The 26,534-nt window shown below is 40.2% G+C and overlaps 1 protein-coding gene across 2 annotated transcripts in view; it reads left to right on the top strand.

Moving 5' to 3' along the window:
* The window catches only part of LOC138761194 (chloride intracellular channel protein 4-like), a 58,882-nt gene that overhangs the window by 12,125 nt on the left and 20,223 nt on the right, over positions 1-26,534 (top strand). For both annotated transcript variants that reach the window (XM_069932929.1, XM_069932937.1), the window contains exon 3: positions 13,158-13,267. In XM_069932929.1, the coding sequence (XP_069789030.1) occupies positions 13,158-13,267 (110 nt within the window). The remainder of the gene's footprint in view (positions 1-13,157; positions 13,268-26,534) is intronic.

Here is a 26,534-nt window from a genome sequence, read left to right as displayed (position 1 = left end):
AACCGGATCCTGCATTTCAAATTGCATCTCAGCCTGTTTATATGATGTTTGAAGGTATTGCTTCTTATTTGGATGTCATTACTGGTCAATTGAACCAGCTGGTTCAAATGAATACTGAGATGAGTTCAGACCTAACTGTGGTTAAGGCAGAAGCTAAAGAAAATTGGGAAAACTTAAAAAAAATGTGAAACTTCCTTTTCTGAATGTAAACAACAGGTACAATCCAATACAGAAACAATAATAAAGGTGGAAAAATCAGTTAAAGATTTAGGAGCCCGGGAAAGAGAATTCACAAAAAAATAGACTATTTGGAAAATCAAAGCAGAAGAAATAATGTGAAAATTGTGGGTTTGCCAGAAGGTATAGAAGATCAAGATCCTGTCAAATTTTTAAAAATTGGATTCCCCAGATGTTAAGGGAAGAGTTTTTTCCTGATGGATTGGTTTTGGAAAGAGCACATAGAGCTTTAAGAAGAACACCCTTACCTGGTCAGCCCCCAAGATCTGTGATAGTTTGTTGTTTGAACTGTTTGGATAGAGAGACAATTCTTCAACTTGCAGTTCAAAATACAAGACAAAGTCAAGCTCCAATGATGGTTCAGAATAGTAGAGTTTTCTTCTACCCAGATTTGAGTCAAGATGTCATCAGACGCCAACGTGAATTTAATCCAGTTAAAGATATTTTATGGCTTAAAGGTTACAAATTTGCTTTTCGTTACCCTGCTGTGATGAAAGTATTTTATGGAAACTATCAGTCTCAATTCTTTGAGACTGAGCATGAAGCAATGGTTTTTGCTAATTCGTTACCAGATGTCAGAGGACAAAGAAGAAGTCCACCATTATCTCGTAAAAAAAATTCTAACGGTCTTGGAAATGGGGAAAAATGGCAGAAGTGGAAAGAACAGGAATGGAAAGAGTTCATCTACTCTTGAAATGAGTTCACCATCTGGACTGGAATCTCAAGGCTGATTTTTTTTGTAATATGTTAATATTTTTGATTGGCTGGCTGGGGAGGAGGGGATTGCACTAATTTCTTTGGCAGTCATCAGTCACTAGTGGGTAATCCACACCCAGTTTTTTTAGGGAGTTACTACCTTTTGGTAGATATTTTTTTGTTTTTTATTGTTTTTTTTTAATTTTTCTTATTAACGAATATTATTTTAATTTGGGGGTCCTATATATAAAAATTTTCTTTTTTTTCTTTCTTTGTTATTATTAATTTTGTGATTATTTTTGGTATTTAGTAATTGTATTAGATATGTCAAATTTGAAATTTGCTACTTTTAATATTCAGGGATTAAACAACCCGATCAAGTGTAAGAGAGTTTTGACATATATCAAAAAGATGAAAATTGATATTGCTTTTTTACAGGAGACACATTCGAATGAAAAAGAAAGTATGAAATTGAAGAGGGACTGGGTTGGACATGTTTTTTTTCTTCATTTAACTCTAAAGCTAAGGGAGTAGCAATTTTGATACATAAAAATTTATCTTTTGAACTACAATCAATGGGAATGAATGCAGGACATATTCATAAATTGAATTGTAAGATTTTTAATGAATTTTGGACTTTACTCAACATTTATGCACCGAATGTGGATGATGAAGCATTTATTTCAGATACATTTTTGATTCTGGGACAGACAAGCTGATAAAAATGTTCTGGTTGGAGGAGATTTTAACTGTGTTTTGGAACCTTTATTAGATAAATCTCCAAAAAACGTTAAAAAAATCCAAAATGGCAATTCAAATTCGAGCTTTGATAAAAAATTTTAATTTAGTGGACATTTGGCGATGCCTCAACCCAAAAGAGAAGGATTTCTCTTTTTATTCATTTAGACATGAATCTTTTTCTAGAATTTTTTTTTTTAGTATCGGCACATTTACAGGGGAAACTATTACAAGCAGAATATAAAAGTCGGGTAATTTCGGATCATTCTTTGTTGTATTTTACTTACGAAAGTTCTGAAAAAGTTAGTGCAGCTTCTTGTTGGAGATTTAATATGATGTTGTTAAAAAAAGTGGAATTTATTGACTTTTTTAAAAAACAAATCAATTTCTTCTTGGAAGGGAATGTTAATTCCGTTCAGAGTAAATTTATAGTGTGGGATGCTATGAAAGCTTACTTGAGAGGTGAAATAATTAGTTATACCTCTAAGGTTAAAAAGAATTACTTGACCGAGTGCCTCGAATTAGAGAAACAGATTGATGAATTAGAAAAGGAATTTCAGAGAGATGTGACAGAAAATCAGAAGATAGAGTTGTCTTGATTGAAATTGAAATACAATACATTGCAATCTTATCAATTTGAATGCTTGATTAATAGATCTAAACAATGGTATTATGAATGGGGTGAGAAAGCGCATAAGGTACATATGCATGGCAGTTAAAGAAAGAACAGGTATCAAGGGTTATTAATGCAGTCAGACAAAATTCGACTGTTACTTACAAACCTCGTGAGATTAATGATGAGTTTTATTCATTTTATAAGAAATTATATACTTCTGAGGAAAAACAAGAGAGTGGATCGATTGACTCATTTTTATCGATATTGAAATTACCGGTATTAGAAGAAGAAGATATATTGGAGCTGGAGGCTCCTTTTACTCATTTAGAAATTAAATTGGCTGTGTTGGAAATGCCGAATGGAAAATCACCTGGTGATGATGGGTTTTCGGTTGAATTTTATGAGGTATTTTATGATGATTTATCTACAGTGTCTGGAGATGTGGTACAACAGATTAATGAACATTATGATTTACCTGAATCATGCTCTAGTGCCTTAATTATTGTAATTCCTAAGAAGGATAGAGATCTGTTGAAGGTGTCTTCATATAGTCTACATTTAGCAATATACTTTGTTAAATGTAGACTATAAAATAATAGCTAAAGTATTAGCAAATTGAATGGCTAAATTTTTACCTAAGTTGATACATGTTGATCAAACAGGTTTCATAAAGAATAGATATGCTTCTGATAATATTCTTGGCGTGATTACTTTGATCAATAAATATCGATAGTGCCCTGACCATCCGCTGGTGATATCTCTTGATGCAGAAAAGGCTTTTGATAGAGTTGAATGGAACTTTTATTTAAAGTTTTAAAGAAATTTAAGTTTGGTCCTTCTTTTATTGGTTGAATTAAAGCTTTATATAATAAACCAATAGTCAGGGTATTGACAAATGGTCAGATCTCAGAACCTTTTAAATTGACTTGTTCAACTTGACAAGGTTGTCCTTTGTCTCCAGCTTTGTTTGCGTTAGTAATTGAACCTTTTGCTGATACAACAAAATACACAGATACAAAGTATGAGAGTTTTAGATGAGGAGTATAAAATTAATCTATTTGCTGACGATGTACTGGTGTATTTGACAAACCCAGCTCAGTCACTTTTACACTTGAAGGAGTGTTTAATGCAATATGGATCTTTGTCTGGATATAAAGTTAACTGGGAAAAAAGTGAAATTTTACAGATAGGTTAAGGAGATTATTCAGATTATAAGAATATTAATAATTTGAAGTGGACTGATCGAATTAAATATTTGGGTATAAATGTGAATGTTGATTATCAATCTTTATATAAATTAAATTATGTACCATTAATAAAAAAGATCAAAGCTGATTTGATTAAGTGGAAGGATCTTCCTATAAATTTAATTGGAAATATAAATACAATTGAAATGAATATTTTTCCATGTATACAATATTTGTTTCAGTCAATTCCATGTTTACTTAATAAGAATTTCTTCCAAGATTTAAATAAAATGGTTAGGGAATTTTTATGGAAGGGTAAATTTCTGAGAGTAGCTTTGAATAAGTTAACTTGGAAATATGCATTAGAGGGATTACATTTACCACATTTTCAAAATTATTATGAGGCAGCTCAACTTAAATTTATTAGTTCTTTAATGGATTTGGAATGGCCCCCTAGTTGGGCTAAAATTGAGATGGCGAATATTTTTGATTTTGAAATATATCAATTTTTGTTTTGGTGGAATTTAAATTTATTACAACAATATAATGTGCCTATACTAAAGCATTTAATGAAGTTATGGATGAGGAAAAATAGAATGAAAGGTTCTAAGGGTAAATTATTGACTTTAACACCATTATATAATAATCAATTTATTCCTTTTTCAATGCATAATCAATGTTTATTACATTGGAAATCTAAAGGTATAAAAAATTTGGGGGATTGTTTCAAAGAAGGTAAATTTTTATCCTTTAATCAAATGAGGGAAGATTTTGGTGTTAATGCGAATTCTTTATTTGTTTATTATCAACTTCGATCCTTAGTAAAACAAATATTTGGTAGAGATATGACTTTACCTAAATTGACTAAATTTTAATCTTTTCTTGTGATTTTACCAAAGAAGGGATATATTTCATTGATGTACCAAATATTACAGGACAGTGTGGAAAAAAGGGATGGGATAGATCCAAGATTAAATGGGAAAAGGATATTAATTTTATTTTTTCTGAGGATGACTGGTTAGATATTTGTCATAATAGTGTTACTAGATTGATAAATGTTCATTATGCAATGGTTAATTACAATTTTTTACATCAATTGTATTTAACACCTGAAAAGTGAAAAAAAAAAATGGTTTTAGTGAATCAGACTCTTGTTTTAGATGTGGTAATTCGGTTGGAACTTTTTTTCATGCTGTTTGGTTATGTGTACATATACAATCTTTTTGGAAAGCAATTCAATTGTTTTTGGAACATTTGTATAAGATTAAAATACTTTTAGACCTGACAATATTTTTGTTGGGTAAGTTGAAGCCTTTGAAAGATTTGGAATTAGATAAATTTCAGATTGCTTTTGTATATTTAGCTTTATCTGTAGCAAAAAAATGTATAGCAAGTACATGGAAAAATGCTAATGTGATTGATATTAATAGATGGCATAATGAGATGAAAACTTGTTTGGAAATTGAAAAAATCATGTATGTTTTACATGATAATTATTCTTTTTTTCTTAATAAGTGGTCTTTGTATTCAGAATATTTACATTTAAAATTACTTTGAATAGATTTTAGTAAATATATTTCAGTTTATATTTTAGTTTTTTTTTTCTTTGGCTCTCCTAAAGAGAGCTGAGAGCGCACCACAATTTATTCGACATAAATTCTTAAAACTGCTATGGAAAAGCTCCTGAGTGCCGGAGCCTCAAAATTGACCCATTCCACCTGGAAGCACAAACATGCTTCGAGATCTGGAAGCACACGGTCGAAGCGATCATCAAGGCTCACGCCAATGACATCCTGGACTCCAATCGAAAGAGGCTAATCTTACTCCAATCAAAGCTGGGTCCCTGAGCCTTCCAGGCACTCAAAGACTGCACAGGATACTTGAAAGAGATGAACACCCTCGAGACCATGTATAAACCTCCAATGAACGTGGTCTTTGCAAGGTACCTCCTGAGTATCCGAGCCCAACTACCTGGGGAGACGGCTGAGTCTTACCTGGAAGCACTGCAAGAGTATTGCTTGAGATGTGGCAAGAAAGGCCACTTCACCAAAGTATGTGTCTCAAAGCCAGCCAGGAGCTCAGCGGTCCTCTTCGACCTCCCACCCCACCCCCACCTCACAGTCCCCGCCACATGTGATTATCGGGCGACACCATCGCCCCCACAGCCACTTCCAGACTCCCCAGCCCCAGTGGCCCAACTTCTGGCCTCGCCAGCAATTATTGCCGCGTACGTGCCTTGTGCCCGGAGCAGCCCTTGCTCTCACCAGTGCTGCCTCTCGGAGACTACAATGACACGACGTCCGGTCTACGGAATGTAGTCACTTCCGCCGGCCATGATAACATCGCCCTCACTGACAGCCCTCTCACTAAAGCTAAAAATCCACCCCACCACCTTCTCTATCGCCTTCGCTGCCAAAGACTGGACTATCAATACCCTCGGGCACTGCTCGGCCGATCTGACTGTGGGGGGGTGGAAGTGGGGGGTGGGTGGAGACATACACCAGGTCATGCTCAAACTCTGTGCCCCAGTCCTTCTGGGCTTAGAATTCCAATGCCATCTGCAGAGTGTCACCCTCACCTTCAGGGGGCCACTATCTCCACTCACACTCCACAGTGCACTGTCCAACCAGCACCGGCCAACCTGTAGCCCCTCAACGCCGTGCATTATCCCACCCGTGCTCTTCTCATACCTTACACCAGACTGCAAGCCAATGGCCACCAGAAGTAGGCGCTATTGCGCTGCAGACAGAGACTTAATCAGGACGGAGGTGCGGCTGCTTCTGGTGAAAGGTGTCATAGAGTCCAGCAACAGCTCTTGGAGAGCCCTACTGGTCAAAGGGGGAAGCAAGCCGAGGATGGTCATAGACTACAGCCAGACCATCAACCGGTAAACCCAGCTGGAACGCCTACCCCCTACCGAGGATAGACGACATGGTCACAAAGATAGCCCATTACTGGGTCTTCTCCTCAATTTACCTGAAGCCAGCCTATCACCAACTCCCCATCCACCCACAGGACAAGCCCTATGCGACCTTCAAGGTGGACGGGCGCCTGTACCAGTTCTGCTGAGTTCCGTTTGGAGTCATGAATGGGGTCCCTGTCTTCCAGCAGGAGATGGATCAAATGGTAGACCGGCACAAGCTAAATGCGATTTTCACGTACCTGGATAATGTCACCTTGTGCGGCCATGACCAGCGGGTCCACGATGCCAACCTGGAGAAATTTCTCCAGACGGCTGAGGAGCTGAACCTTACGTACAACAAAGAGAAGTGCATGTTCAGCACCACCCGCCTCGCCATCCTGGGGTACTTCGTGGCACATGGTGTCATCGGCCCAGATCCAGAACGGATGCACCCATTAATGAAGATGCCCCTTCCCCCCAATGCTCAAAGCCTCTGCAGATGCCTTGGCTTATACTCTTACTATTCATAGTGGGTGCCCTGCTTCTCGGACAAGGTCCGCCTACTGGCCCAGGCCACAACATTTCTGCTCCCACCCAAGGCGCAGGCGGCATTCATGCTCATCAAGCAGGACATCACACACGTCACAATGAATGCTTTGGACGAGGACACCCCTTCCAGGTGGAGAGCGATGCTTCCGTTGTAGCCCTCACCGCTACCCTCAACCAAGGGGTGCGCCCAGTCGCTTTCTTCTCCAGGACCCTCCATGACTCCGAACTAGGGCACTCCACCATTGAAAAGGATGGTGGAAGCGATACACCACTGGCGCCACTACCTGGCTGGCAGGAGGTTCACCCTCCTCACCGACTAGTGGGCAGTGGTGTTTATGTTCAACAGCACACACAAGGGCAAGATAAAGAATGACAAGATCTTGCGCTGGAGAGTTGAGCTGGCAACATATAGCTACAACATTCAGTATTGTTCTGGGAAGTTTAATGACTCCCCCAATGTCGCTCCACAACAACCAGCTTGTAGGCACTGCACGAGTCCCTCTGCCACCCAGGCATCACCCATTTATACCATTTTATCAAGTCCCAGAACCTCCCATACATCATCAGGGATGTCAGGATCATTACCGAGGTGTGCCGGGTCTGCACAGAATGCAAACCTCACTTTTTCCGCCCACCCTAGGCTCATGTCATGAAGGCCACTCAAGGGACACCTGCTTTCCACAAATAGGAACGCCTATTACCTCACAATTATAGATGAGTACTCCCGCTTCCCTTTTGCTATCCTTTGCCCAGACACCTTTGTGGCCACCGTCAACAGGGCACTGACAGAGATCTTCACCATGTTTGGCTACCCCGCATTTATCCACAGTGACCGGGGTTCTAGCTTCATGATTGAGGAACTACGGCAGTACCTGACAACAAGGGGCATCACGACTAGTTGCACGACTAGTTACAACCCAAGAAGTAATGGGTAAGTGGAACGCAAAAACGAGGTGATCTGGAAGGCAGTTCACCTGGCCCTTAAGTCAAAGGGGTGAACTGTAAAATACTGGCAGGACACTCTTCCCGAGGTGCTCCATGCCATTCGGTTACTCCTGTACACGGCTACCAAAGAGACCCGTCATGAATGCCTGTTTTCATTCCCCAGGAGATCGGTGACAGGAACATCTCTCCCAGCATGGCTTGTGTCCCCAAGACTGGTGCTCCTGTGTAGATACATGCGGGCAGACAAGGCTGAACCCTTAGTCGAGCAGATGTTTCTCCTAATACGAACCACAATTACGCCTACGTTAGGTTCGGCAGTGGCAGGGAGGACACCGTCTCAACCAGGGACCTGGCATCAGCAGGAGCACCCATCACAGGACAGCATCCTCCACCCCAGAGCCACACCAGTCTGACACACACCCCCGCCCTGGATAGCTATGCAGCACTCAAGACCTCCTTGGGCACTAAGGACTTACTACAACCATGGTGGACGAACCCGCTTCCCCCCCGCCCATCCGATGCGACACACACGCCTTAACCCCAGCCCCCCAGCCACTCTTCCGCACTGCGCCACGCCAGCCACTGCCCCCAGCCCCCGCACACACTCACTGACCCAGTGACCAGGAGCCAGTCCTGCAACGATCGCAGAGACTCTGACGGCTGCTGCACCGTCTCAATCTGTAAATACTGTGTATATATGTTTTGGGGCTATTTACTGCAACCTCTTTCCCCCCCCCCCACCCTGCTCCCAGGACAATTTTAAAGAAGGGGGTGAATGTGGTGGTACACCACTGGCTTACTGCAGGGGGCAACCTCTGTACCTGCAGAAGAGCTTGGGGACAAGACAACACCTGGCCGGCTGTCAATCAGCCAACCTGAATAGACCAAGCCTCACCCTGTCAAGTTTCAATCACCCTCCGGGATATAAGCCTGAGCTGTCCCTTCAAAGACACTCTTAGAGTTTACAGCAGCTCTCTTCACAGCTGGCTCTGTGGAAGTTTATGTCAAATAAAGTTTATTGTACAGTCTTTTGGTTTTGTGTGTTTGCTTCTGACCGACAGCACGCCACTTCCTACTCTTCTATTATTTATTCTCACTGGTTCATTTGGGTACCCTACCTATTGTCTAAGATGGAGATTTTTTGTGGTTTCTGGCTTTTCAAAGCAGTGTTGAGAGTTACATAACATAATAATTGGCACTGAAATGTGATGCTAGTGAGTGCAGGACATACAAACATGACATAATACAAACCCCATCACATGCCCAAAGCTGTACAATATGCACCTGTTTTTGTGTGTGAATGAGCAACAAGGGTTGTAGTTATTTCCCCAGAAACTCGTATATCTGCCTGCATTGGAGGGTGAATCTGATTAGCTATGCCACGAACACACGGTCATGGTAATTCCCCAAGGTTTCTCATCAATCCGGCAAATGCGCTCTAATGTGTGTCAGGCATGTTAATTTGTGCATGAACATGGGTGTGCCAAGTTTTGGAAATGTTTCATCAGGGCCAGAAAACTGTGAACCAAAATTGTTTCTAGATTGCTTCAGTTCAGATTAGAGTCTCTGTTTATCTGTACAACTTGTTCCTTACAAATTCTTGATTTTTAATTTTATTAATTTTAATATTTTTAAAATTTAAATTCAGACATAAAGCATGGTTACACACTATTTTGGCCAGCGAGCCTGTGTCGCCCAATTATATCCAATTAACCTGTGACCTCAGTGCATTTCATATGTTGAGGGAAACTGGAGCCCCTGGGGAAAACCCACGCAGACCAGACTGCATGGGATTTGAACCCCAGTCCTGATCGCTGGCACTTTAATGGCATTGCAGTAACCACTAAGCCACCCATGCCGCCCTGTGCCGGAACTTTGGACTTGAGTGCACAGTTAATTAATATCCCATTCCCCAGGTATTGTGACCTATTTCTGTAAAGGAACTATAAACTAAAATGTTAAATCCTGATGTCTTGGCCCAGTCTGAGCAGAGACTCTGTACCTTCCCAGTGACTCCCGAAGTTGACACCCCTACACCTTCACCATCTGTGCTCAGTGCGACATCTCCACCACCATCATCTCCATTGGCCTAGACATCATCTGTCAAGATGTCGTGGGATGTCCTGCCATCTTGTAATCAATAAAAACAAACCCAGAGTACTTGCATAAAATTGACTGGTATTCCTCTTTCTGGATGCACTTCCCTTCCTCCTTGATTTAAAGTCCGGTGTATCAGGACTTTATTTTTCATTGAAAACTTCTCTTGGATCACTGGCTGTTAGTGCTGCACTCTGAATTCAGTGCATTTATTTCATCAGAAAAGTATGGCAGTGATATGGAAGGTTAGGGGGAGTATGAGAGGCAGAGTCTCCAGTTCTCCAGCCAGAGCACAGTGTATGGAGAATATCCACATTTAGACCACTTACCGAGATTAGTCCAGCAAAGATAGTAAGATGATAATGATGAGTCTTTAAAGAGGGGCACAAAGGAAGAAGGGTATGGAGCAGGATCTTCCAAGGTTTAAAAAGGGTAGGAGAATTTGGATCAGAATCTTTACCGTTTAGGATGTCTTTTAGATATACAGTACTTGAATCCAGGTCCCTAAATAATATGTATATTTATTATTCAGCCCACTGCAACTTTCCCAGTCTACTCTCTCCAACTTTCCAACGGTGTTTGTCAATTTGTCTGAGGAATCTAAGTTTGTTGAGGAAAAGGTTTCATTGCCATCAAAAAGAGCAGCATCTGTTTGTGGACTGAAATCTGTTAATTTTGGAATCTATTTTTAAAAAAAACCCAGAATTAAAGTAAGACCATCTGTAAATCAGAAGCTTTCTTCCAACAATGCAGTTTAGAAGAAGAAAGACACATTTGTAAAGTTTTAATGATAAAAATTGAATCAGATGGACTATAAAACACACATTTTAATTGAGACATCATTGTTATTGCATTCCCTTGTTCAATGTGAAAAGACATTTCATAAGTAATTCACTGGCACTACAACAATGTGAGATATTTTGAAAATGTGTTATTTTAAAAATGTGTTAGGCAATATACAAATACTTTTGTCAAAGGGTTATTCTCACTTCAAAGCAAGACGTTTGCCGTGGCATTTTTAAAATTCTGCTCGATGCACCATTTGGTTTGTCTTGTTCTCACATCTCCTGCTGATCCTGAGGAGTGTCAGCGGGACTGGAACACATTCAAGAACTCAACCATAGATTTGAATGAATAAGCCACAGGTGTCACCGTCTTCATGAAGACCTGCATAGATGATAGCAAATACCGGGTCTTCCACAACCAGAAGCCCTGGATGAATCAGAGATTCCGCCACCTGCTGAGGGTGAGAACAAGGCCAGGGATCGAGATATTTGCAAGAAGTGCAGTTACGACCTGGGGGAGGCCATCTCTGAGGCAAAGTGGCAATTCCGGAGGAAGCTGGAGACGGAGACAGATACACGCCAACTATGGCAGGGAGTGCAGGCTACTACAGCCTACAAAGTGAAGACAAACACTATAGATGGCTGCGATGTTTCACTACCCGATGAGCTGAACACCTTCTATGCCCATTTTGAGAAGAAGAACTAAACAGTGCCTACTAGAATCCCTGAGAAGGCTGAGGACCCTGTGATATTCAAGAGAGTGAACCCTTGCAAGGTGTCAGGCGCTGACGGTGTACCTGGCTGAGTATTGAAAATCTGCGGCAACCAACTAGCCTGAGTGTTCACAGACATTTTTAACCTCTCATTGCTGCAGTCAGAGGTTCCCACCAGCTTCAAAAGGGCATCAATTATCTCAGTACCCAAGAAGAATAGCATGGACTCCCTCAACGACTTCTGACCAGTTGCACTAACTTCTACTGTGATGAAATGCTTTGAGAGGCTGATCATGGCCAGAATTAACATTTATGTAAGTAAAGATCATGACCCACTGCAATTCTCCTATCGTCATAATCACTCCATGGCAGATCAATATCACTGGCTCTCCACTCAGCTCTGGATCACCTCAAAAACAACAATTTATACATGCAGCTTCTCTTCATAGACTACAGTTCGGCCTTCAATACCATTATGCCCTCAGTGCTGTTCAAGAAGTTTCAAACCCTAGACCTCTGTACCCACCTCTGCAACTGGATCCTTAACTTTCTCTTCGGACAACCTCAGTCCGTATGGATTGGAAACAACGTCTCCTCCTCACTGACCATCAACACAGGTGCACCCCAATGATCCGTGCTTAGCCCACTGCTCTACTTGTTATATACCCACGACTGTGTGGGCAGGCACAAATCCAATGCCATATACAGGTTTGCCGATGACACCACAGTTGTCAGCAGAATCTCAAATGGCAATGAGGAAGTGTACAGGAGGGAGATAGATCAGCTCATTGAATGGTGTCACGACAATAACCATGTGTCAACATCTCCGAGGATCCGTCCTGGAGCCTCCACGTTGATGCAATCACAAAGAAGGCTCACCAGCGGCTATAGTTTGTGAGGCGTCTGAGGAGATCCGGTATGTCACCGACGACTCTCGTAAACTTCTACTATGGAGAGCATTCTGTCTGGCTGCATCACTGCCTGGTATCTCCAACTCTCAGGACAAGAATAAACTCCAAAGGATTGTTAACTTGGCCTGCGACTATTACAGGCACCAGATGTCACTCCATCAAGGACATCTCCATGAGACGGTGTCTTAAAAAAGCATCCTTTATCCTCCAAGACCCCCACCACCCAGGCCCTCTTCACTCTGCTACCATCAGGAAAAAGATAGCCTAAAACTGAGCACTCAGCAACATAAGGGCAGCTTCATCCCCGCTGTCATCAGATTCCTGAACGATCAACGAACCAAAGACACGGCCTTACTTTTCATGCACTGTAAGTGTTGCAATGATTTTATTTTTTATAGTAATGTTGTAAGATGATTATAATATGTATCTTTGCACTGTGAGGATGCCACAAAACACCGGATTTCATAACAATAAATTCTGATTCTGATTTCAACACAAGCGATTTATTTTGTTGAACAATTGCCTCACAGAAAACATGTCTGATATTTTATTTAAATGTCAAATCCTCTTGGCATTTCTGGTGATTTGGATTGTAGCTTCATGATTCAACACCTACTTAAAGGGCTTGTGTATCTGACATAGGAGAGAGTGACCAAATCATCAAATCAAAGCTGCTTTTTTTTTTAATTGTTGAAGTGATCGCATTTTGCTGGGTACTAATAGAGTGATGAAAACTCTGGCATTCATTCCCTTCGACTTTGAATCTGTTCTTTGTGTGCAGGCCAGTGATGATGGTGAGAGCATAGGGAACTGTCCGTTCTCCCAGCGCCTGTTCATGATCCTCTGGTTAAAGAAAGTGAATTTCACCATCAACACAGTTGATATGAAGAGGTAAGTGTTGCTTCAGGGAATTGGGTATTGGTCTGAGAGAAAAGGATGTGCTCACAGTATAATTGCCGTGAGCCCTTCATGGAAACCGCTCACCTTTTTCTTTCCATTTTCTGGGTGTTATGGACCAAACTTGTATTTTTCACCTCCCCCCACCCCATCTCCCTCCACTTTCTCGAAGAGCTACAGTCCTTCACAACTGGTGGCATTGGACAGGGACTTCCAGAATTTAGACCCAGTGGGAACAAGGGGCATGTGATAGTAAGGAGGGTGAGCAATTTGATGGTTTTCAAGTGTGCCTGATGTCCTTATTTTTCCAGTGGTAAAGGTTACATATTTGGGAAATGTGATCAGTTAGTCCAGGTGAGTAACTGCAATGCATTTTGTAAATAGTGCACACTGCAATGTCTAGGGAATGAATATGTAGAGAAATTAATGGGGTGCTACTAAAGTGGGCTGTTTTGTCCTGAATGATGCCAAGTTTCCATTGGTCTTGCACTTTGTCAGGTGCATGGTTAGTAATTGAGAGATTCCTTTATGGACGTGATAATCTACAAAATTTATTAACTTTTGCTTGCAGTGAAGGCAAAGAAGTTGCTATTAGCTTTGCCTAATGCTCCCATCAATGAGAGAATGAAAAACAAAAGCAAATCCTTTCAGAGACATTGAGTGCCCGTGGATTTGCCTCTAGCCCTCCTCAATCTCTGCAGCTGCATGACCCGCTGTTCAATCCATCAATGTATGTGAGCTCCCAGTTCTGAACCTCCAGTAAGATCAGGAAGCTTTCAAGCATCGGTGGTCCTCTGAGAGCCCTTCTTGAACTGAGCACCCTTTGGTATCCTGGTCCCATTACTGGTTCCCAATAGCCAGTCTGGAGCAGCCTGAAGCCTGGAGTGAATCCTTCAGCCATCAGCCTCCTGCAGCTTGATTTGAGTCCTTTGGCCACCAATCTTCCAGGAAGTTCTTAGCATGCCTTGTAGAACATGGAAGTAATTTGCTGCAGGATACCCAGACTCTGGCTGCAGTATTTGTGGCTGGTCTGTGCTTAGTGAATGGTCATTTCCCAACAATTTTGTGATTGTTCCTTACACTTGAAGCTTTGCCAAGTGCACTGCTTCATTTACTGAGGAATTGATGATGAGGGTTTTATTTTCATGTATACAAATACAATATTCAGAAGCAAAAGAACTGGTTTCTGCAGCTACACAGGTAAATAAACATACTGACAAACAAGTAAAAGCTAAATTAGCAAAATGCAGTTTTGATCACCTCATTATACAGTTAGAAGGATGTGGAAGCTCTGAAGAGGGTGCAGAGGAAATTTACCAGGATGTTGTCTGAATTGGAAAATAAGTCTTATGAGGAAAGGTTAGCAGAGTTGGACTTTTTTCTTTGGAGTGTGGCAGGTTGAGTGGTGACTTAATAGAAGGCTACAAGATAAGGTAGAGATAAGGTAGATACCCAACGCTTTTTCCCCAGGCCAGGAGTAGCGAACACTAGAGGACATCTGTCTAAAGTGAAGGAAAGAAAGCTTAGGGGAGACATCAGGGGTAAGTTTTTTATAATAGAGTTGTGGGTGCCTGGAATGACTTGCCAGGGATGGTGGTGGAGACTGGAAAGTTACGACCAATTTTCCCCTTTGTTTATTTAATTTTCAATCAACATGAAGTTACAAAACAAACAAATCAAAGAAACATTATAGATATATGCAATAACGTACCGAAACCGAACTACATGTTGATGTACAAAGAAGGAAGGATCAACACATTATCACAATTACCAAATTCTCCCCTATTGTTTCTAAATACAAAATTACACACCATGCCGACCCTTAAAAGAAAAGTAGGAAACAGAAAAAAAGAGAGACCCTCCTCCACAAAAGAAAAGGAAAAGAAGACAAGAAGGTAATTCTCCCATATAATGTGACAAAATCATCTATTTTCCACAAGTATTAATTACATACAGATGAAATGTTACATGATTCATCCAGATCTTACTTCCTCCCTTAAGGGATAAATGTCTTGACATAGACATCACTAGGGATACGAAAGATAGTGGTACTGGAGACTGGCGGTGGGGGGAATCATCAAAGGTTAATCCCTGCAAATCTTAAATACAGGTTCCATATTCTTAAAGATATGTTGTAACAATTTCTGAGGTTGTAAGTAATATTCTCCAGTGGAACACAATGATGCATTTCTGACTTTCAGTGGGTCAGACTCAGTTGGGAATCAGATTTCCAAGTAATGGCTATGCATTTCCTGGCCACCACTAAAGCGGGTTTAACAAATTTCAACTGACATTTTTTTTAGGTCTTATATCTGGTAATTGCCCCAATAAAAATAATTGTGGCACCTGAGGATATTGAATTCTGGTCATTTGTTTCAGGAGATTTCTTCCCAGAAGGCTCTCACCTTAGGGCATGATCAAGTTGAATGCAAAAAGGTCCTATATCCTTGACCACATTGAAAGCATAAATTGGTTAATTCCTATTTCAATTTATTTAATTTTTGCTGAGTAAGGTACAGCTGATGCAAAAAAATTATATTGCGCCAGCCTATACATTACAATAATTGTATTGTTCGTGATGACCTGACCCAAGTCAGACCAGTAAAATAGATCAATTTCTACACCCAAATCTGATTTCCATCTCCCTCTGGATTTATCTAGCCATTGATTAGGGGCTTTTGCCTGAAGTAAGAAATACATTTTTGAGGTAAATTTCTTTGTGATTCCCTTTCAAACTAAAGTCTCTATTTCAGTACATTGACGTAAGGTCAGTGCTGGACTTAATTTATCCTTTAAATAGGATCTTAACTGAAGACAGCAGAAAAAAGGATATATTTAAAACTCCATTTATTCCTGATTTGTTCAAATGTCATAAATTTTCTCTGCTCAAAACAATCTTCGATTATATTTGATCCCACTCTGAGACCAAGTTTCTAGAATTTTATTATCAATTGCTAATAGAATTAATTTATTTTGAGCTCAGGGTGTTTCAGGTGAGAGGCCTCCCCCAACACCAATTTGTCCATTGTGTTTATTCCAAATTGTAATGTTTCAGTAAGGGAGCTTCCTTAGGACCAAATAGCAATTTAGAATTCCATTTATATATAAAATTTTATGCTATCTTCTTACAAATCATCTGCAGTTCCAAATTTACCCAGGATGTCTTGTCGCTTCTGTCAAAGAGGGAGGTGACAAACTTCATTTGGGTTGCCCAATAATATTTTTTTAAAAGTCTGGGAGCTTTAATCCTCCCAGTTCATAATACCAGGCTAATTTATCAATAGAGACTCTGGGAAACTTACCCTTCCACAGAAACTTCCTAGTATATTTATTTAAGTTCTGATAGAATTGTTGTGGTACTAAAACAGGTAAGTTTTGGAAATGATTTTGTAATTTAGGCAATGTATTCATTTTTATACATTTGACCCTTTCAATCAAAGTAATTGGAAGTGTTATCCATTTATTTAAATCAGTGGTTCTCAACCGTTTTCTTTCCACTCACATAACACTTTAACTATTCCCAATGCCATAGGTGCTCTATGATTAGTAAGGGATTGCTTAAGGTGGGATGTGGGTGGAAAGAATTAGATTAGAAAACCACTTTTAATTGAACCTAATTGACTCATTATGTGCACATTTTCAGAATTCCAAGAGGAAATGGGCCAATGACAATTTTTGTCAAGCAAAATATTTCTGTAACAATTGGGTCTAGAGCAGTGATCCTCAACCTTCCCTTCCCACTCACAGTCCACCTTAAGAAATCCCTTACTAATCATGGAGCAATGATGGTATAGGGATTACTTAGAGTTATGTGAGTGGAAAGAAAAGTCTTGAGAACTTCAACATTTTCTGAAGCAAGGCAATATAATTCAATTTATATATATTCTGTAAGTTATTATCTATCTTAATAACTGAATATTTCATCCCATTAAGCAGCCACTTAAATTGAGAGTCTCTTTTAACATGACCATAGTTCCCAACCTTAAGTGGCATACTTCGCTTTTATCTCAATTAAATTTATAGCCCAAAAAATTCCAATAGACTACAATTTTTGTAATGAACTCGCTGCATCTGTCAGATATATTAGAGCATTGTCAGCAAATAGAAACATAGAAAATAGGTGCAGGAGTAGGCCATTTGGCTCTTCAAACCTACACGATTCAATATGACCATGGCTGATCAGTACCCGGTTCCTGTCTTCTCCCCATACCCCTTGATCCCCTTAGCCACAAGGGCCAAATCTAACCTACTCTTAAATATTGACAAGAAACTGGCCTCAACTACTTACTGTGACAAAGAATTCCACAGATCGACCACCCTCTGAGAGAATAAATTTTTCCTCATCTCAGTCCTAAAAAACTTCTCCCTTATCCTTAAACTGTGACCCCTGGTTCTGGTTTTTCCCAGCATTGGAAACAATCTACCTGTGTCTAGTCTGTCTAATCCCTTAAGAATTTTATATGTTTCTATAAGATCCCCCCTCAATCTTCTAACTTCCAGAGAATAGAAGCCTAGTCTATCCAACCTTTCTTCATATGCAAGTCCTTCCATCTCTAGTATCAGTCTAGTGAATCTTCTCTGCAACTCCTCCATGGTGAGTTGTCCTTCCTCAAATTAGGAGACCAAAACTGCATGCAGTACTCCAGGTGTGGTCTCTCCAAGGCTCTGTACAGCTGCAGCAGGATCTCTGTACTCCTGTACTCAAATCCTCTTGCTATCAACGCCAACATACCATTCACCTTCCTCACCACCTGTTGCACCTGCACCCCCACTTTCAACGACTGATGCACAGCAACACCCAAGTCTCTCTGCATTTCCCCTTTTCCTAAACAGATACCTGGTTAACCCTGAAACCTTTTATGTCTGGATCTTGGTGGATAGATTCTGCTAATAGTTCAATAGCCAGGACGAAAATGGCTGGAGATAATGGACAACCTTATCGACTAGATCTGGACAGTTGGAACACCGGTCAGATTTGACTATTAGTGATTACTTTCACTTTATGCTCATAATATGGAGCTTTAACTCAATTAATAATTACCTCTCCTAGTCCAAATTTTCTCCAAACTTTAAATAAATAGCCCATTCCAGTCGCAGCAAGTTGAGCATATAAGCAGGGAGATGTGAATGTCATGCTGTCATTTTTAAAAAAACTTTATTTATTCATTCAAAATACAGATAATAAGTAACATATATAACAATAAACTAAGCATGAATGATATATTTTATATATATATAAAAAAAGAAAGAAAAAAGAAAAAGTGAAAGAGAAAAACAAAGAAACCCCCCCCTTCAGCCAACTCTCCTAAGAAGAGCCATAAAGAGAAAAAAAATAAAGAAAAATTAAACATACATATTAAGATCTAATCAATGTAAATCAAAATGTAAATATTCTGAATATAACAACCACTTATTAATAAAAGAACTATAGTCATCATGCAAAACATATGTGATTTTTTCCATTATTAAACAATATTTCATCTCATTATGCCATCTATTAATATCAATCATATTCGTATCTTTCCACGTACTAGCAATACATTTTTTCACTACATATAATGCTAAATATACAAAAGCAAGTTGAAATTTATCTAATCCCAGACCTTTACTAAAACATTCTCATTAGCCTGACCCAGATATAAAAATGCATCAGAAATAAATGTTTCATCATCTTCATTTGTGGCATAAATATTAAGTAAAGTATACATGCCCTACCCAATCCCTCTTTAATTTCATACTTTCCTTGACATTCAGATGTGTTTCTTGTAAAAAAGCGACATCAATTTTCATTTTATTAATATACGCCAAAATGCATTTACGCTTAATCGTGCTGTTTAAACCTCGAACATTAAAAGTAGCAAACCTCAACTTTGACATATCTACTAATATTACTAAGAACTAATAATATGGATATATAAAAACTCAAATCAACGTAAATAGGCCCTCCAATAGGAGAAAAAGAAACCACAAATTAAAGACTAAATAAAATGAAAATGAAAAAAAATAGAAAAAAAGATAAAGTTAAAAAAAAACTACCAAAAGGTAATAATCCCTAAACCAAACTTGGGTGTGGATCACCCACCAGTGGCTGATGACTAATAGAACATAGAGCAAATCTCTCCCTCCCCAGCCAAACAAAGAATAACAACAAGATATCGTAATGACATAAAAATAAAGTAAGAATAAGAAAGTTCTTCTATTCATCCAAGAGATTCCAACTCGGCGACCCCATTTCAAGAGAAGTTAGACTCTTTCCATTCCCATTTCTCCCATTTCTCCCATTTCTTCCATTTCCAGAACAACCAGATTTTTCTTTAGGAGACAATGGTGGACTATGTCTTTGTCCTCTTACATCTGGCAACGAATCAGCAAAAATCATTGCTTCACGCTCATTTTCAAAAAACCGAGATTGAAAGTCTCCACAAAACACCTTCAACACTGCCGGATAGCGAAAAGTAGACTTATAGCCTTTACGCCACAAAACTTCTTTAACTGGATTAAAGCGACGCCAACGCTGAATAACCTCTTGACTCAAATCGGGATAGAAAAAAACTCTACTATTCTGAATCATTAACGGAGCTTGTCGTTGTCTCGCATTTTGCACTGCTAGACGAAGTATTGTTTCTCTGTCCAAATAATCTCGGTGATTGACCAGGCAGAGGTCTTCTTCTTAAGGCTCTATGAGCTCTTTCCAATACCAAGCCTCCAAAGAAAAATTCTTGCCCCAATATTTGTGGGATCCATTCTGTAAAAAAATGAAGAGGATCTTGTTCTTTCATACCTTCCGGCAAACCAACAATCTTCACATTATTCCTTCTGTTTTGATTCTCCAAATAGTTTACTTTCCTCTCTAACTCCTTCTCACGTTCTTGCAATTCTTTAACAGATTTTTCTACCTCCATCACTTTTTCTGTATTAGAGGCCACTTGCTGTTTACATTCCAAAAAAGCAGACTGAATTTTTTAAAAATCTTCAGAAAATGCTTCCACACATGCATTAACTGTAGTGAATTCTGACCTCATATTTCATATGAGACAACTCTTGCATTATCGGCTGAGTGACAGTATTTAACAGATTAAATTGTAATTCAGTAAGACTCAACCCTGCTTTCTTTAACATAGTGACAGAACCAGGTAACTGCAGCTCCTGCTGCAGCTTAACAGCAGGTATTTTAACAGTCTTACTGCGAGTCTGAACTCCCAGCAACGGCACCCTGAACTCCTCAGGAGATTGATGCTGGTCTCCCCCCACAACTCGCTGTTGTTTCAAGAACTCATGGATAAGACCGAGCTCTTCAGGTTGGAGAACTGCCTGAGTGGTTTCAAACAATAGAATCATTTTCCTGCGTGCTCCCTCTGTTAGAGTTGGCAGGCTGCCAGAATCAGGATCCACTTCTTGGGAACACACACCTTCCTCCTGAGAATGAGTAATTCCAGCGATATCCTTCTCCTGGTGAGTAGTAGTCATTTTTTTTCCAGCTCTCACAGGCAATCTAGGCATGGAAGAAATTAAACCTGAAGCTGTAGCAGGCTGTTCAGACCCTAAATTTTCAACACTCCGAAAATGTAGTTTCTTCTGCACTTGAGGTTTAATTTTTTTACCATTAGTGGCCATAACAGTTCCTTAATACTTTAAACTAAGTTTTTAAAAAGTTTAAACTTGAAAACAAAGAATTAAAAACGGGTTCTTAAAAGTCTGGCCAGAGAGGTTGAGATTACACGTCTAGCCTCTATGCCATCTTGCCTCTCCCCCACATCATGCAGTCATTATGGAACTTCTGACTTTCTGGTAAAATAACTAATTGAAGCAGCTAAAGACCGTGGAAGCAAGGAAACTGCCTTGAAGAACTCCCAACAGGAGTGTTCTAGACTGTGATAATTGATAATTGAAAGGCCTGGATTGAGTGGAAATGAAGTATGTCTCTAGCAATGGGAGAATCTAGGACCAGAAGCCACAGTCTCAGAATTAAAGGATGTCCTTTAGATCAGAGATGACAAGGAATTTCCTCAGCCAGAGAGTGGTGAATTAGCTGTGGAGGCCAAATTATTGGGTAGATTTAAAGCAGAGGTTGATCAGTTAGGGCTTCAAAGGAGAATGAAGTTGAAGGAGGGAAAAAAAAATCAGCCATAATGAGAATGGCAGAGAAGACCTGATGAGCTGAATGGCATAATTTTGTTACTATGTCTTGTAGGATAATTATACTCCAAAAACCACAACCATCTTCCTTTGCCTTGGGCATGTATTTTTTTCCCCCCCATGACGCCATTTACTTCAGTTTTACCAGGAGTTCTTGATGTTGCCTCTTGCAGAGTACAAGTACTGCTAGATGGGGAGTACTCTATCCTTGCCTCACCTCACCACTGGAGTTCAGACTGCTGGCTCAGAATTGCATCAGAATTGGACTATGGACAAAACTTTCTTTTTGTTTAGTTGTTAATTAAAATTTGATTGATTGGGCAGTAATTAGCCTGAAGTGAAATACAAAAATCTGCAGATGCTGCAATTGTAGATAAAAACACAGAAATGCCGGAGAAACTCAGTAGCTTCGGTAGCGTCCATAGGAGGTAAAGATATATAACCAACATTTCGGGCCCAAGCCCTTCCTCAAACATACCTTGAAGGAGAGCTCACACCAAAAATGTTGGTTACATAAATTTACCTCCTCCAGCCTTTCAGTGTTTTTACAGTAATTAGCCTTGATTGGAATTGATCTGATTTTTCTTTTGCAAACCAGGCCTATTTGTGCAATACTCCACATTGCCAGGTGGATGCTGGCAGAGTATCCATAGCCGGACAAATTGTCTCATGGGGCAGGCAGTCCTGGAGCTCAGGTTTTCAGAGCTGGGATGTTGTAACAGATTCCTTGCTAATCAAACAAAAACACTTCCCTTTGACTTCTGTGAAAAAAGTATTAATTTTCACATAGCATCTGAAATTTTTGGCACTCCCTTGCTATTTTCTGTATTTTTTGGTCCACCACGTTTAATGAACTGAGTTAAACTTCTTTTTTACATGAGGAAAACTTTTTCATTGATTAGTTACATTGAACCAATTGGTCTCGTAGTTGTTCAAAAGGACAGTGACATCTATTGTTGAAATTAAGAAGTGCAATGAACATACAGTGCAATTTATTGTTAGAGTCTATGTTTTAATGGGCCGTATTCCATTTTATTTTTAAAATTCACTCCAGTCCATTATAAATAGGCAATGGGCTGCAGTTTGCCTGTGATGTAGTTTGGCCACCTCTGGGTTAGAGGGATATGGGACAATCACTGGCAAATTGGATTCATTTGGATAGGCATCATGATTAACATGGATGAGTTCATGTTTCTGCATTGTATAGCTCCTTGAATTGATGAATCACATTGCTTGCACAACATCAGGGAACCAGATCCCAAGTCTCAAAAATGATCATGGCATTCTCAGACCAGAATGCTTCCCTTGGCCACCTCCTGCATCTGCCTCTTCCGACGTGACCAGTCAGCAATTGTGCTCTGCACTCCCATCCTGGCCTTGATCCTGTTTTTTGCCACATGCCACACTTGCATCTGCTTGTCCAACTTGCCCTCATCAATGTCATTGCTCCTGACACATTTCGACACTGTGTTATACATCATTAGAAAAGTGCAGCACAAGAACAGATGCTGTGGTCTTCCACATCAGCGGCAACCACGTTGCCAAATTAAACAAATCCTTTCCTCCACATGTGATCAGAATCCCTTTCATTACCTTTCTACCTGTGCCTCTGTTTAAATGCCATCTGTTTCTACATCCTCCCCAGGCAGTACATTCTAGGCACCTACTACTCTTTGTTTTTTTTTAAAAACTCTGCTTCACATACTTCCTTTAAAGATTTTCCCTCTTGCCATTCCCAATTCTGGTCCTGGGCTTTGCCATCTCTCTCGCCACATATGTAACAAACATCACAGCAGCTCTCTCATTTAGCCACCCATTGCAATGTCAATGAATGAAATGAGCAGATATTTTAACATTCAATATCCTAAGGGGTAGGTGTGAAATTTTGACCCACCTGTATTTTGCCATCTGACCATACCAATCCAATTTGACATAGAAAAATATTCAAAGAATAATTTCATTGATTGCAAACTAATTTCTGGGACTCTGTGCCCTGGAGGGTGGAGTGAGCTAGGTCAATGGAATTTTTTTAATGTGGGTTTGGAGATGGACCAAGGAACAGAGGGTTGGGTCATGGGGAGCATTGGCACAGAAGAAGAGGTGGGGCCAACATAGATGATTGCACTGAATGGTAGGATGGGCTTGAAGGGCCAGGTGGATGAATCCTGCTCCTATTCTTCTTTCCTACTTGTGTAAATCCATTTTGATCATGAAGGATTGGCACTTACCTGGGGGGGGGGGGAACATTGAAACCACTCAGCCCTCTTCTATATATCCAAAACACCCCTGAATTTAAAAAAAAGTTTTAAGAGCATTTAGAAAATCAATAAAAGAAAACATTAAAGTGCTTCAATGTTGTGGCGGTTGAAGAGTCTGGTGCTCTATAAATATCAAGCCTTTATTCAATCAGTCTGTGATGCCTATGACTTTATCTCCATAATGGCCAAGGGTATTAATGTGTGGCCTGTTGTTTATCTAAGTGGCACCATATTTTGCACCTCTTTGTAGTACATTATATAAATGCCACAATCGGTTTCCAGACTACTTGCATAAAGTGGCTGCCTATTGCGTTGCATGGTAGTTCGAAGAGAGAGGAAGCATCATTTACACAGTTTGAGCCTTCAAAATAGCACCAGAGGAGCTAGTTACAAGGGTGTTATCTATAGATCCTCAGGAGGAGGGAACAAATTGAGCTGGGGACTCTGGCTGACTTTGAGTAAACTGATCTGCAGATAGAAAAAACGAGGACTGAAATAACAAAGACGATTAGAGCTAAAATTTTGAAATATTCAATAAAGAGCAGTTAAATATAAATATAGGACAGTTAAATATAAATATAGGACAGTTAGATGCATTTTTAAGGTTTTTTTATGTTTTTCTTCTGTGACATCATTAGAAGATGTATACAGTAAAATCCCTGGAATGGCACCTTCGGGGATTGTTCAATGCTGGATAAGGATATTTTCTGGTTGCTTGAGACTTGCTCTTACAAGGCCTAACCTGCATTAAGAATAAAAAATTTAAAAGACAAAAATACTTGCACTGAACAAACTTCATTTGCATGAATATATAAACCTTAAAACATTTAACTTTAGTTTTAGTCACATTCTTTGAAAACACTTAACTGTCACTGTGTTTGCAGGTTGCTCCCCATCCATGGAGCTCCCTGAAAGGCAAACACTAACATTATAAATAACTAAAAGTGCCCCCCCACCCCCCACCCACAACCACCATTTACAGATAAAGCGTCTGACCGGGGCGACTCTTACTAAGCAAGGATAAAGGGACACTTCAAGAGAGTCACCCCAACCAGCTCTTCATCCTGAGCTACGCCATTGCTGTTTCACACAACTTTACACGCTGCTGAAGATCCAACTGCGCTGGGTGGGTCATGTCTCCAGAATGGAGGACCATCGCCTTCCCAAGATCGTGTTCTATGGCGAGCTCTCTACTGGCCACCGTGACAGAGGTGCACCAAAGAAGAGGTACAAGGACTGCATAAAGAAATCTCTTGGTGCCTGCCACATTGACCACCGCCAGTGGGCTGATATTGCCTCAAACCATGCATCTTGGCGCCTCACAGTTTGGCGGTCAGCAACCTCCTTTGAAGAAGACCACAGAGCCCACCTCACTGACAAAAGACAAAGGAGGAAAAACCCAACACCCAACCCCAACCAACCAATTTTCCCTTGCAACTGCTGCAACCGTGTCTGCCTGTCCTGCCTCGGACTTGTCAGCCACAAACGAGCCTGCTGCTGACGTGGACATTACCCCTCCATAAATCTTCATCTGCGAAGCCAAGCCAAAGAAAGAAGATTCTAACAGCTGCTATGAGCAAAGCGCGACCAAGGCACTCCCTCCGCTGGCTGAATATTTGCTCCCATCTTCATCAAAGGTTTATGTGCTACTTGAGAGAGCACTTACTTTTACAATTTTAAACTTAAGTAGTTTTTTAACCAATTATTTTATTTTTACATATTTTAATGTTTAAAATTTATTTTCCTCTTTTTCTTAGCCAATTGTTTGATGCTGCTGGTTGCTTGAATTGCAGACACCAGGGGTTTTACTGTATTAGTCATTATTGACCAATTCCCAAATCGTTGACTGATCATTTCTACCCACGGACACTGCCTGACCTCTTGAGTTCCTCCAGCAATTTTTTGTTTATTCTGTATTGATGTTTTTCCTCAGTAGTTGGAAATTGCCACTCTCCCACCAAATGACTCTGCATGAGACAAGAAAATGAATCAGAACCTCTTTGGAAAGTTTTTCAAAAATCAAATTTTTTTTGTCCTTTTCATTTCTGCTTCAGTCCCATCCTCCTCTACAGATATAGGAGCCACAAGACTTGCACCACCAGGTTCAGGAATGGCATCTACACCTGCATCATTAGACTCCTCAACAACAGACTCAATCAGGGACTCATTTAAGACTCTTACTTGTGCACTTTATATAATTATTTTTATTCTTTCTATCTTGCGCAGTTTGTTTACATTTCATTATCTGTTTACAGTTCTTTATTTATATATATGTGTACGTTGTGTACAGTTTTTTCCACCACCAGTAAATGGTAATTCTGGCTCACCCTCGTGAAAAAGAATCTCAGGGTTGTATGTGATGTCATGTATGTATCCCTGACAATAAATCTGAACTCTGAATCTCTCTACTGCATGAGATGGAAAGTGTGGAGGGCCTCGTGACTGCAAGGAGGCATGGTAGAAGGCAGCAGTCAACTCATAATTTCAAAGCATCTCGAATAAAATGTGGAGCTAATTCACGAGACAACGACAGCAAGTGTGAGAATGCACCTGTCGCACCGATATTGGAGGAGTGGCTCTCTGAAATTGAAATGAATGGTTAAGGGTAGAGCAGTTCATTCTGATTGAGACTGCCTGGCATGGATAGAATCCAAGAGTCCTGCAGTTTGGAAGCAGATTCTTCATCCCATCATACTCGCCTGCACTACATTTACCAGTATCTTCTCTGCTTCAGCAATTTAATAGCACTTAAATGTTTGAAGAATACTTGCCTCCATAATCCCAACACCAGTGCAGTGCAGATTCCAACCATCCTCTGAGGTGTGGGGGGGGGGGGCGAGAAAGATTGCTCTCCAGTTCCTCTAAGC

This window comes from Narcine bancroftii, chromosome 1 (assembly GCF_036971445.1).
Source record: "Narcine bancroftii isolate sNarBan1 chromosome 1, sNarBan1.hap1, whole genome shotgun sequence".
NCBI lineage: Eukaryota > Metazoa > Chordata > Chondrichthyes > Torpediniformes > Narcinidae > Narcine > Narcine bancroftii.
This window is presented reverse-complemented; position numbering and strand designations above follow the sequence as displayed.